The sequence below is a fragment of the Equus quagga genome, chromosome 8, assembly GCF_021613505.1.
Source record: "Equus quagga isolate Etosha38 chromosome 8, UCLA_HA_Equagga_1.0, whole genome shotgun sequence".
Classification (NCBI taxonomy): Eukaryota; Metazoa; Chordata; class Mammalia; order Perissodactyla; family Equidae; genus Equus; species Equus quagga.
In genome coordinates, this window is record NC_060274.1 from 78470332 (window position 1) to 78483167 (window position 12836).

Genomic DNA, 12836 nt, shown 5'->3' on the forward strand with positions numbered 1-12836 from the left:
TTTTTCCTTTTCCTGAGTGTGTTTTTCCCCCAACGAGTGGGACTATGTTATTTACTTGTATTGGCACCCACCTGCTATCTCTTTACGCTGACGAAAGGGCTCTGATGCGACCAGGAGAGTGATTCCTCTGATTCAGAGAACCTGTTAGCGATCTGAATTGTGCATCTTAGAGTGAGACCCTTCAATATAATAATACAATATCTTGGGAAATCTCTCTGCAAACAGCGTTCTGAGGAAGGCTTTGCAAGTCTTTTTTCAAAGTCCTGCAGCCGTGCCTAGAAAGGACTCCGATCCGCCACAGCAGCGAGTCCTTATTCTAAACTGAATATGCTAGTTTGCCATGTTTGGTTTTAAATGGCAATAAAAAGCAATGATGGTGTTTGTTCAGGTTCTCGAAATATCTGATCGCTAGAGGAATTCATTTAGGTTTTTATGATCCAAGACTGATGGCATTTTCAACGGTAACTACACTAAATCTTGAGAACAGTTCCAACAAAAGTCCTTAGTTTCCAGACATGTATCTTACAAATAAGAGCTCCAGATTATGATCTCCAGCTTCAGACTCTCGTCCTGGTGATACTAAGACAATGCTGCCTCTCTCAGCTCACAGAGATTCTGACTTTCAGGTAAATGCGAAAATTGAGAGGACTGTTTCCCCTTGTCTATCACAGAAATGCTCTGAACACTAGCCAAGAAATCATTTTCAAATGTTTTTAATATAATTTGCATATCAATTCTCCACAACAATAATAACCTTGAAGAAATTAGAAATCTTTTTATTCCAGGGTACCTTTTAGCTGGATTTGGAAAAAACTTTGAAAGAATTTTGAAATTCTCAATGTACCAGGTTTTTATGCAAACCTGATGTATGGAAAACTGAATTTATAGTTAATTTGTAGATGATTGTCTTTATTATACAATAATTCGTTCAGCTAGCTAGTGAGCATTTTGACATACTTGAAATGTATTTTCTTTTTCCTGAAAGTCAGAAGATAGAAAACTTTTATGTACATTGAGTGATTTATTTTTAAAATTGTAAAGTTAATTCATTTTTTAAAATATCTACCAGAAATTATAGCTCTTTGATTAGGACTAGGCACCTCGATAGTCAGTGCTATTCTCCTCCATAAACCTGACAGAATTTCTAACCAAAGATCAGCAGAGCGTGTTGTCTGGGCTGAGTCAGTCATCTGTCTCAGTACCCGCTTGTGATCCATGGTCAGACGGGTCGACAGAGGCTGGGCTTACAAGCTGTCACCATCGAATTAGCCTGCCATGTGGTGCAGGGAAATGAACTTTATACTAGGAGTCTGGAGACCCAGGTTCTAGTCCCAGCTCTGCCACTGAGCTATGTGACCTTGGACAAGTCATAAACTCTTTGGGTCCGTAAAAAGGAAGCAGGTGAATAACATCTAGGGGCCCTTTTGCTCTAAAATTACAACTCTGCCGGGTGATACAATGTTTTTGACTCACCCTATGTTCTATCCAATTAAACTGTGGTGTTTGTACTGGGAAAAATCATTTTATTTCCCTTCTGAGTTCGTATAATTAGTCTCTCACCTCCAAACCAGCAATTCTTAGCCAGAGAGCAGAGGGGGCAGGAGGAGCTCACTCCCTTGGAGGACCGTATGAAAACCCTCTGAGAGCAACTCCACCCCAGAGTGAGAGATTCCTGCCCGCCTTGATTCTCCCTGTGAGGCAATGTCTGGGGCCAGTCTTCTGTTCCCGGTGGGGGGGGGGGGGGGGGGGGGGGGGGGGGGGGGGGTGGAAAATGCGTTAAGACTACTGCTTTAAGAATGTAGCCACACTTCCGAGTTTTATGTTGCTCTTGACACCTGCTGTTGCTTCTCACTCGAGTTTAAGTTCGAGAGCTCCTAGCTGCCTCCTGTGTTCTGGAGTCATAACCTCTGGATTCCTGTCTTTCACAGAAACAACCAAGTGATTGTTTGCTTTTCCCACCCCTCTGGTTAACTCCGTTGTCTTTTGGATCCTTCAAATCATGAGAGAGCACTAGTAGTCTGTTTAATTTTCCCAGGTAGGAGATTAGCCCCAAATTAACCTAGCAGCAATGATAAAACGCATGGAGTCATTATGCAGCTTTTGCCTTTCATAGATCATAAACACCCCAATTGAAGATAATTTACTCTCCCTGGGAAATCGCAATCTGTAAAATGATGTTTCTGAGGAAAATGTAAAACCCAGTTTTATAGGCAGACATGCTTCTCTTTTCCTCCAGTTAACTCCGACCCCTCACAGAGAAAATCAGAACTGTCCTTCAAGCAAATAGATTTCTGGTTCTCAAACTGGGGTGTGTGAAGGCCTCAGGTATACGTAGGTGTGCAAGGGAGATTTCAAGCCACATGGTCATCTGTGAGCCATCTTATGGAGCAATGCTGTAACTCAGATACTTGGTTAAATGAATAACCAGTTAAAAGCTTCTGTCACCTGCACCCAGAAGCAATATTGTCAGAACCTCATGCTTCGTGTTGACCAGTCTCACTCTTTTTTTTTCTTGAAAACCTAGAGAGGGGAGCACAGTTGTGGGTAATAGCTGATTGGAAAAATTGTAGCTTGGTGGCGTTGGGAAATCCAGAGGGACTTGCTGCTATTCCTCGAGAGGAGATTACACGAATACTGCTAACTGGTGGGATCCTCTAGCATGGCGATAGGCAAGCTGCCTGTCTTGATGCAGCCAGTGAGCAAAGAATGGTTTTAGAGGATTGTCAACAACAAAGAAGGTATATGGCAGAGAAGTAGATGTGTGCGGCCCGCAAAGCCTGAAATATTTACTCTCTGGCCCTTTACAGAAACAGTTCTCCAACTCCTGCTGTCAAGAGGTTACTCCCTGAGGCCTAAACACCCATGACTTTCAAAAATAAGTTGCTCATCTTGCTGGGGGCTTATTTTGCTTCTCATGTGTGTGCATGCACACGCGCACACACACACCCACACACACACCCCGCAAAATTAATTTGCTTCTTACTGAAGTTTCTAAGACTGCCACAGTGAGCTGTCTTATTAGACAACAATAATGAAAATTCTAGCCTTGGTCTATTCAGGGTTCTTCATTTAAATTTTAAATTAATTTTTTTTTTTTTAAAGATTGGCACCTGGGCTAACAACTGTTGCCAATGTTTTGTTTTGTTTTTTTTTTTCCTGCTTTATCTCCCCAAAGCCCCCCTGTACACAGTTGTATATCTTAGTTGCAGGTCCTTCTAGTTGTGGGATGTGGGACGCTGCCTCAATGTGGCCTGACGAGCGGTGCCATGTCCGCGCCCAGGATCCGAACCCTGGGCCGCCGCAGCAGAGCTTGCGAACTTAACCACTCGGCCACGGAGCCGGCCCCTAAATTAAATTTTTTTAAAGTGTAAAAATGTTTAAATTTTCTTTTCATCTAGAGATATGGGTTAGTGGTTAAAACAGGAAGTTTATAAAGCATGAACTCAAACCCAGTAAAAAATCATGAGCAAATGAGGGGAAAATTCAATGTGAAATCATGGAAGGTTGTGACAGACCTGGCATTTCTCTGAGACCCTGCACAAGGGAGGAATGAATTCAAACCAAGATGGAGCAGTAATCAGAAAACGGCAAGATGTACAAAGAGATTTATTTAAAGTATGGGTTTTATTATTGTGGAGGTGTAAAGGAGTATAAACTTTGGTATCTCTTATGTGTGAGAACGCCAGGCAGTAATTACATGAAAGCTTCACTCTTAAAATTTCCTTTAAAAGACAATCACGTCAATCTTGAAGTCTAGGCCAACAGTCATACAGTGAATGGTGCTAGCAAAGGAAGATTTTCTCAAAGCTACTTGTCAATTTTGGAAACATTTGGAAAGGGAAACTCAAGTAATGGGAAAAATTCTGACGATCTTCCCAAGGAAAATATGGTTGAATATGTCTTCAGTCAAAAAGAAGCAGATTAACTAAGAAAGGTGACCTTATCCTATAAGACCATCCTATGCCTCACTTTATTAGGCTCAAAAGTCAAGCATGAACCTCTGAGAAGCTATGTTAGCACAGTTACTTACCTTATAGATTGATAAAAGCTCAAATGTTACTGATTGATCTCTTGATAGAATGTAGTTCTTTTTCCTTTTTTGGTAACACCTTTATTGATGTGTAATTAACATACCATACAAGTTAATCTTTTAAAGTGAACAATTCAATGATTTTTAGTATATTCACAGCATTGGGCAGCCATTACCACAATCAGTTTTAGAGTTAAAATTCCTAGGCAACCACTAACTTTCTGTCTCTCTAGATTTGCGCATTCTAGACATTTCCTATAAATAGAGTCATACAGTATTGGTCTTCTGTGACTGGCTTCTTTCACTTGGCATAATGTTTTCGAGGTTCATCCATGTTGTAGCATGTGTCAATACTTCTTTCCTTTTTGTGGCCAAATAATATTGCATTGTTTGGATATACCAGTTTGTTTACCTATCCATGAAATTGCAGACATTTGGATTGTTTCCACCTTTTGGCTATTATGAATAATGCTGCCATGAACATCTGTGTACAAATTCTATGTGGACTTATGTCTTCTGTTTTGTGGGGGAGGGTATGCACTTAGGAGTAGAATTACTGGGTTAAATGATAAACCTATGTTTAAGATTGTGAGAAACTGCCAAACTGTTTTCCAAAGTGGTTACACCATTTTACATTCCCACCAGCAGTGTATGAGAGTTCTAATTTCTCTATATTTACAACGCTTGTTTTTGTCTGTGTTTTTTCATTATAGCCATCTGTTGAGTATCAAGTGGGACCTCACCGTGACTTTGATTTGCATTTCCCTGATGACTAACGATATTGCACATTGGGTGCTTATTGGCCATTTGTTTTTCTTCAAGAGGAGAAATGTTTATTCAGATCCTTGACCTATCCTTAATTGGGTAGATTTTTGATCTTTCCATGGCTGTCACTTTGTAGGCTCTTAATATGTATTTATTTATTGAACTGAATACATAAAAGAATGAATTAATATGTAAAATATTATAGCCATAATGCCTATTATGAGATCATAAGTAGTAACGTTTGTGAGAGTAGAGACCATGCTTGTCTTGGTAATGGTTATATGCCCAGTGCCTAGAAGACACTCTGACAGCCGGGCACTGTGTAGGTGTTCAATAACCACTTGTTGAGCAAATGAATGTTTGGTTCCAGCATGTTTCACAATAAAAACATATAACTGAACATATTATCAATAAGGTACATTGTTATTTTAATGAGTATGACATCAACTGGAAAATATGTGAATAGATGGTGTCCTTTCCATGAGCTATAAAACAAGCGTTGAGGACCACTGTGCTCATTGGAGACACTAGCAGCCACTGCCTGGTTCACCTATAACAATTGGCCTGTGGTTCATTCATCTCTTGTTCTAAGTGTTTCTCTTTAACAGTGATGTGAATACTCTTTTCTAAATTTTTTTTTAAAGGGACGTATGTATTATACAGATATATACTGGCTTAGAAGAGAGTTGCTACCAGAATTCTTCTTTTTCCTCCTGGAAAAAAAATAAAACAGTAGAATGTTCTGACATAGTAAACCAAACCAAAACTTGATAACTTGAATGAATTCACCATTCACCTTAATAAAGAATGTCTCCAAGAGTAGCTTATTTGGCAGATCTTTTTCAAGCTTAAACATTTAATCAAAAACTGTGAAAGTTTTTGTTGCAAATATAAAATCACTACAATAGAGGTGCCAGCCTGGTGGCATAATGGTTAAGTTTGCCTGCTCCACTTCATCAGCCCAGGATTCACAGGCTTGGCTCCCAGGTGTGGACCTAGTACCACTCATCAAGCCAAGCTGTGGCAGCCTCCCACATAAAATAGAGGAAGATTGGCACAGATGTTAGCTCAGCGACAATCTTCCTCAAGAAAAAAGAGAAAGATTGACAACAGATGCTAGCTCAGGGCCAATCTTCCTCACACACACATACACACACAAAATCACTACAATGGGAACAAAATTTAACAGTTGGTTGAAGACAGTACGCTATGAATCTTAGCTGTAATGATTAAAGCTTTAGTAATTAAGAGTGATTTAGTGATTAAAGCTTTAGCAGTTTAAGAAAACTATGACTTTTCTTATAATCTTCACACACTAAAATTGTTTCATAAAAATTTCCGTAGTCAAATAGAGTGGCCAGTGGATCAGAGGCCCTATCTTAAGCCATATGACACAAGAGACTTAATCTCAGAGCAAGATGCAATTATGAAAGATCCACCAACAGCAACCTAAAATATTGCCACATTACATCATTCTGGATATCTCTCCCCAAGTTTAAAAAAAACTGTTGCAAATATTGTGACATTTTCAGAAAAAGGAATGTCTGAACTTGTTATACAATGTCTTTCTTTTCAATTCATCTAATTTTCCAAAATTGATAAATTTAGTGAAATAACATCTCACCTTAAGTCAGTGGGATAAGTGGTATTTTTTTTTCTTATGGCTATTTACTGTCTTCAAATTAAAAATAATATGGGCTTTGGATAACATTCTACCATCATTGTGATGATACTTCTGTAATTAAAATGCTTTATACACTGAATGAGGAAGAATCCAGAATTTTCATGAGTATTTAAGATAAAGTAGGAGACTGAGAAGACGTTCTCTTTACTTCTGCCATGCTCCCAGGCTGCTTATGTGAATTTTCACTCCTCCACAGTTTGGGCCATTTTGACAGTTGAGTTTGAGAAGTTCCAGTATTCATGGTTTTTCTCTGAAGCATGAATTTAAAAAAACTCTCCCTTCGTTAGATCCTCATAACAGGTTCCTGGCAGGAAAAAGACCACAAAGTAGGCTGGGATTTTTGAATAGAATTAACATAGTATTTACAGAAAGAATTTTCAGAGGGAAGGTTAAAGGGAACCCAGTAGAGGTGTTGAGCGACTAAGGATTTGCACCATTACCACCTCTAAGCCCAAAGGTGTTACTAGGTCCTGTGAGCGGAGCTGTGGAAGCCGACCTTCCCAAAGCTGGAATGTGGTCACAGCAGGACACAGCCTCCACCAGACCTTGGCGCTGAGTCAGGGAAGATCCTTCTCGACCTCTAATTCCTCCTGTACTGCAGTCTCTTGCCAGTGCATCCATTGCCCAAGCCCATCCAGAACTCAGAGGGCAACAGAGCTCAGGTGATAAAATCATTAGAAGTTAGACTGCAGCATCTGAGGAAGAGAAAAATCAGGCCTTCCCCTCAAGGAGAGATTGCATTTGTTCAGATCTTTGCTTGCAATTACAGAAACCACCTCCATCTAGCTAAAGCAAAATGGAGAACATGTTACAAGGCTACAGGATCATGGCAACTGAGGTGAAAATGCAGCCTGGCTTCAAGCAAGATGGGACGTGGAAGCTATAAAATCCAGAGCATGCTCCCTGTGCATTACTCTTCCATCTGAATATTGAGTTAATTATTCTTCCTTGGGGAATCAGAGATGTCTTTCTCTGCTGCTCGGTTCACCAGAGGACAGAGTGACTTCACCACAAGTTTATAGGTTCCAGCTCCAACTCTCCCCTCTCTCTGTCCCAACCCCAAACCCCAGGAAAGGGTACTCTGATTGGAACAGCTTGAATGAAGTGCCCAGTCCTGGTCCCCATGGCCCAGGGGAGCAGGAAGACAAAACAGAAGCATGGTTGCTGAGAGCCAACCCCTGTGCAAGATGGAGCCAGGAAAAATACTGTCCATGCATCCCACATAGAAGGCTCCTTAAACTTTGCTTTTGAGCCAATGGCAAAAACATTGGAAAGTAGTTTCAAGTCTATATGTATTTTTAATATATATATATAAATCTTAAATATACACTTAATATATACACAGATACATACAAAACATACTCATTTTATCCTTAAAGAATAGCAATGTTAAAGGCTAATCACAGAAAGTATAATAATAGGAGCTAACATTTGTTATTATAGGTCCTTTATATGCTTTATGGTATTTAATTGTTACAGTGACACTATGGGTAAGCTGAAAAATCCTGAATCACCTGTTCTTAACCTAGATACATTATCAGAACACAGGAATGGAATGACACCTTAATGTCACTTATGGTTCATGGGAATCTCCTGAATGTCTGTGTAATGCCCTCTTTAGGTATATCAGGATTGGAGATAAAGAATGTGAATTTAACAAGAACTTTCGCCTTATTCTTCACACAAAACTGGCAAATCCTCACTATAAGCCAGAATTGCAAGCTCAGACAACCCTCCTGAATTTCACAGTCACAGAAGATGGTTTAGAAGCCCAGCTGCTGGCAGAGGTGGTCAGTATCGAAAGGCCAGATTTGGAGAAACTTAAGGTAAAAATTATGAAATTGTTCACCAACACTTATTCAGTACCTGCTTTGCATAAATTATAGTACTAGACACAGGAGTATAAGATAGGATTTCTGCCCTACAGGATCTTGCAATCTAATTGAGAAAAATGAGGATATGTGTGAACAGTTAAACAATTCAAGGGTACTCCTGATAAAGGAGGTAGTCAGGGTTGTGCCACAGGTAGGAGGTGAGCGAGCTCTAGGTCTTGTTTGATGCAGGTGATTAGGACAAGCAAAGAGGCATATCAGTCATGGAAAATGAAGGAGAGAAGCATGTATGTGCCCTGGTAGGTTGGATGATATTAAACCAATTCAGCCAAGGCAAAAGATCAAAAAAGAGGAGTAATAAAGTAAGGTTGGAAAAATTAAGAGGCTTGTAGCTGGCTATGACCAGTATTTAAAGGAAAATTTATGGCTTTAATCACATTGATTAAGAGCAAATTCTGAAAATAATTAAATTGTGTTGTTGCAGAAAACAAGAAAACAACAAGGGAAGCCTAAGAATGTAGGCAGAAGGCAGTGGCAGAGTTGAGTAATTGAAAGAGACTGTAGGACCTGCAAAGCCAAAAATATTTACTATCTGGCCGTTTATGGGAAAAGTTGGCCACTCCTGATATAAATCAATAGTTCTCAAATGGTGACTCCTGAAACAGCAGCATCAGCTGGGAACTTCTTTAAATTCAAATTCTCAGGCCACATCAACATTTACTCCTATGTTTTCTTCTAAGATTTTTATAGTTTTACCTCTTACATTTAGCTCTATGATCCATTTTGAGTTTATTTTTCTATATACTGTGAGGTAGGGGTCCACATTCTTTCTTTGCATGTGGATATCCAGTTGTCCAGCAGCATTTGTTGAAAAGATTATTCTTTCTCCCTGGAATTGCCTTTGCTCCTTGTCAAAGATCAATTGACCATACTTCTGTTGATCTGTCTCTTTCCTCAATACCATACTTTCTTCATTAGTGTAGCTTCATAGTAAGTCTTTAAGTTGGGTAGTGCCAGTCCTCTGACTTTGTTCTTCTTCCATACTCTGTTGGCTCTTCTGAATCCATGCTTTTCCATGTAAAGTCTACAATCAGTTTGTCAATATCCATAAAATAATGTGCTGGGATTTTGATTGATATTGTGTTGAATCCCAGAAAGGAAGACATAGTGTCTTAACGATATTAAATTCTCCTGTCATGAGTATGGAATATCTCTCAAGTTTTTACATCTTTGGTTTCTTTCATGAGAATATGGTAGAGTTCTTCTTACAGATCCTCAACGTAGTAAAATTTCTTAGATTTACACCTAAGTATTTCAATTTTGGGTGCTAATGTAAATAGTATTATGTTTTAAATTTCAAATTCCATTTGTTCATTACCAGTATGTAGAAAAGCAGTTGACTTTTGTATATTAACCTTGTATCTTGCAGCCTTGTTATGATGTCTTATTAGTTAGGAGTTCTTATGTTGATTCTTTGGGAATTTCTACAAAGACAAGCATGTCATGTGAACAAAAACTGTTTCTTTCTTCCTTCCCATTCTGCATAGCTTTTATTTCTTTTTCTTGTCTTATTGCATTAATTAGGTCTTTCTGTACAATGTTGAATAGAAGTTTTGAAAGAAGGTATTTTTACCTTATTTATGATCTTGGAGGGAAGGCATTTGGTTTCTCACTGTTAAGTATAATATTAGCTATAGGTTTCATTTTTAGCTGTTATTTATCAAGTTGAAGAAGTTCTCCTCTGTTTCTAGTTTGCTGAGAGTCTTTATCATGAATGAGTGTTGGATTTTGTCAAATGTTTTTTCTGCATCTATTGGTATATCATGATTTTCAGCTTTAGCTTGTTGATGTAGTGGCTTATATTACTTGACTTTTGAATGTTGAACCAGTCTTGTATTCCTGGAATAAATCCTACTTTAGATTTGATCTGGGAATATTTTTTTGAGGATTTTTACATGTATGTTCATGAGAGGTATTGATCTATAGTTTTCCTTTCTTGTAATAGCTTTATCTGGTTTTGATATTAGGGTAATGCTGGCCTCATAGAAAGAGTTAGGAAATATTCCCTTTGCTTCTATTTTCCAGAAGAAATTGTATAGAATTGATATCATTTCTTCCTTAAATCTTTGGTAGAATTCATCAGTGAAACCATCTGGGCCGAGTGCTTTCTTTTTTGGAAGATTATTAATTGTCAATCCAATTTTTTTAATATATACTGGCCTGTTAAGATGATCTATTTTTCCTTGTGTGGGTTTTTAGTAGATGGGCCTTCCAAGGAATTGGTTTACTTCGTCTAAGTTAAAAAATTTGTGGGCATAGAATTGTTCATAACATTCTTTTATTATCCTTTAATGTCCATGGAATCAGTAGTGATGGCTTCTCTTCTATTTCTGACATTAGTGATTTGTGCCTTCTTTTTTTTCCTGCTTAGCCTGGCTAGCGGGCTATACATCTTACTGATATTTGTAAAGAATCAACTTTTGGTTTGTTGATTTTTCTCCATTGGTTTTCTGTGTTAAATTTCATTGATTTCTGCTCTAATTTTTATTGTTTATTTTCATCTGCTTGCTTTAGGTTTATATTGCTCTTCTTTCACTAGTTTCTTAAAGTGAAAGCTTAGATCATTAATTTTAGATCTTTCTACTATATGTATTCTCTGCTATAAATTTTCCTCTAAACACTGCTTTTGTTGCATCTCACACATTTTAATAAGTTGTATTTTCATTTTTATTTATTTCAAAATATTTTTAATTTCTCTTGAGACTTCTTTGACCCATGTGTTATTTAGAAGTGTGTTGTTTAATTTCCAAACATCTTGGAATGTTTCCAGCTATCTTTCTGTTATTGATTCCTTGTTTAATTTCATTGTGGTCTGAGCGCATACTTTGTATTTCTGTTCTTTTAAACTTTTTCAGGTGTGTTTTATGGCCCAGAATTTGGTCTATCTTTGAATGTTCTATGTGAGCTTGAAAAAAATGTGTATTCTGCTATTATTGGATGAGGTCTTCTGTACATGTCAGTTACATCCAGTTGATTGATGGTGCTGTTTGGTTCAAATATATTGCTAACTGATTTTCTGCCTGCTAGGTCTGTTAATTATGGATTATATGAGTTTTGAATTCTCCAACAATAATAGTGGATTTGTCTACTTCTTGCAGTTCTATCAGTTTCTGCCTGCTCTGTTGTTAGACACATACACTTTAAGATTACGTTTTCTTGGAGAATTGTCCTCTTTATCATTATGTAATGCCCCCCTTTGCTCCTGATAATTCTCCTTGTTCTGTCTACTGTGTCTGAAATATAGCTACTCCAGCTTTCTTTTGAATAATGTTAGCATGGTATATCTTTCTCCATCCCTCTACCTTTAATCTGTCTGTGTCTTTATATTTAAAATAAATTTCTTGTAGACAACAGATAGTTGAGTCTGGTTTTTTTTATCCACTGTGTCAGTCTCTGTCTTTTAATTGATTTATTTAGACAAATTACATTCAAAGAGATTATTGATATAGTTGGATTGGTATCTACTGTGTTTGTGATGTTTTAAATTTACCATGCTGTTCTTTTCTCCCCACTTCCCCCTCCCCACTTTTTTTCTCTTTTCTTCACTTTATGCCTTCTCTGGTTTTAATTGAGTATTTTATATGATTCCAATACCTGTCATCTCTTAGCATGTAAATTATACTTCTTTTAAAAAAAATTTTAGTGGTTTCCTTAACATTTGCTATTTACATTTACAACTAATCTAAGTCCACTTTTAAGTAACACTGTCCTGCCTCACGGGCAGTGCAGGTACCTTTTAACACAGTATTCTCATTGCCTCCCTCTCATCCCTTATTATTTTAAAGAGTTATCTCAAGACTAAGAAAAATAAAATATTTTGGTTTCATTTATTCCTTCTCTGACAGTCTTTCTTTATGTAGATCTGAGTTTCTGACCTATATCATGTCCCTTCTCTGTGAGGATTTTTTTTTTTTTTTTTTTTTTGCATTTCTTGTAAGACAGGCCTACTAGTGACAAAATCCTTCCTTTTTTGTTTGTCTGAAAAAGTCTGTATTTCTCCTTCACTTTTGAAGGATAATTTGGCGGGACACAGAATTCTAGGTTGACTTTTTTTCCTTCAATATTGTAAATATTTTACTCCACTCGCTTCTTGCTTGCAGGGTTTCTCAAGAGACATTTCATGTAATTCTTACCCTTTTTCTTCCATAGGTGATGTGTTCTTTTTTGCTGTGGCTTCTTTCAAGACTTCTTCTTTGTCTTTGATTTTCTGCAGTTTGAATATGATATACCTAGGTGTAGATTTTTTTTATTATTTATCCTGCTTAGTGTGCTGTGAGCTTCCTGGATCTGTGATTTGGTGAATGTCATTAATTTTGGAAAATTCTTAGCCATTTTACCTCCAATATTTCTTCTGCTCCTTTTACTCTTTCTTCTCCTTTAGGTATTCCCATTATGTGTATGTTAAACTTTTTTAATTGTCCCACAGTCCTTGGATATTCATTTCCTTTTTTTCACTCTTTTTTCT

The 12836-nt window shown here is 37.6% G+C and overlaps 1 protein-coding gene across 6 annotated transcripts in view; it reads left to right on the forward strand.

Moving 5' to 3' along the window:
- Positions 1 to 12836, forward strand: part of DNAH11 (dynein axonemal heavy chain 11) — a 295116-nt gene that overhangs the window by 237806 nt on the left and 44474 nt on the right. For all 6 annotated transcript variants that reach the window (XR_006889759.1, XM_046669559.1, XM_046669561.1 and 3 more), the window contains exon 66: positions 8101 to 8305. Coding sequence is in view for 5 of the 6 variants with exons in the window: in XM_046669559.1 (XP_046525515.1) it covers positions 8101 to 8305 (205 nt within the window). In the remaining variant the exon portion in view is untranslated. The remainder of the gene's footprint in view (positions 1 to 8100; positions 8306 to 12836) is intronic.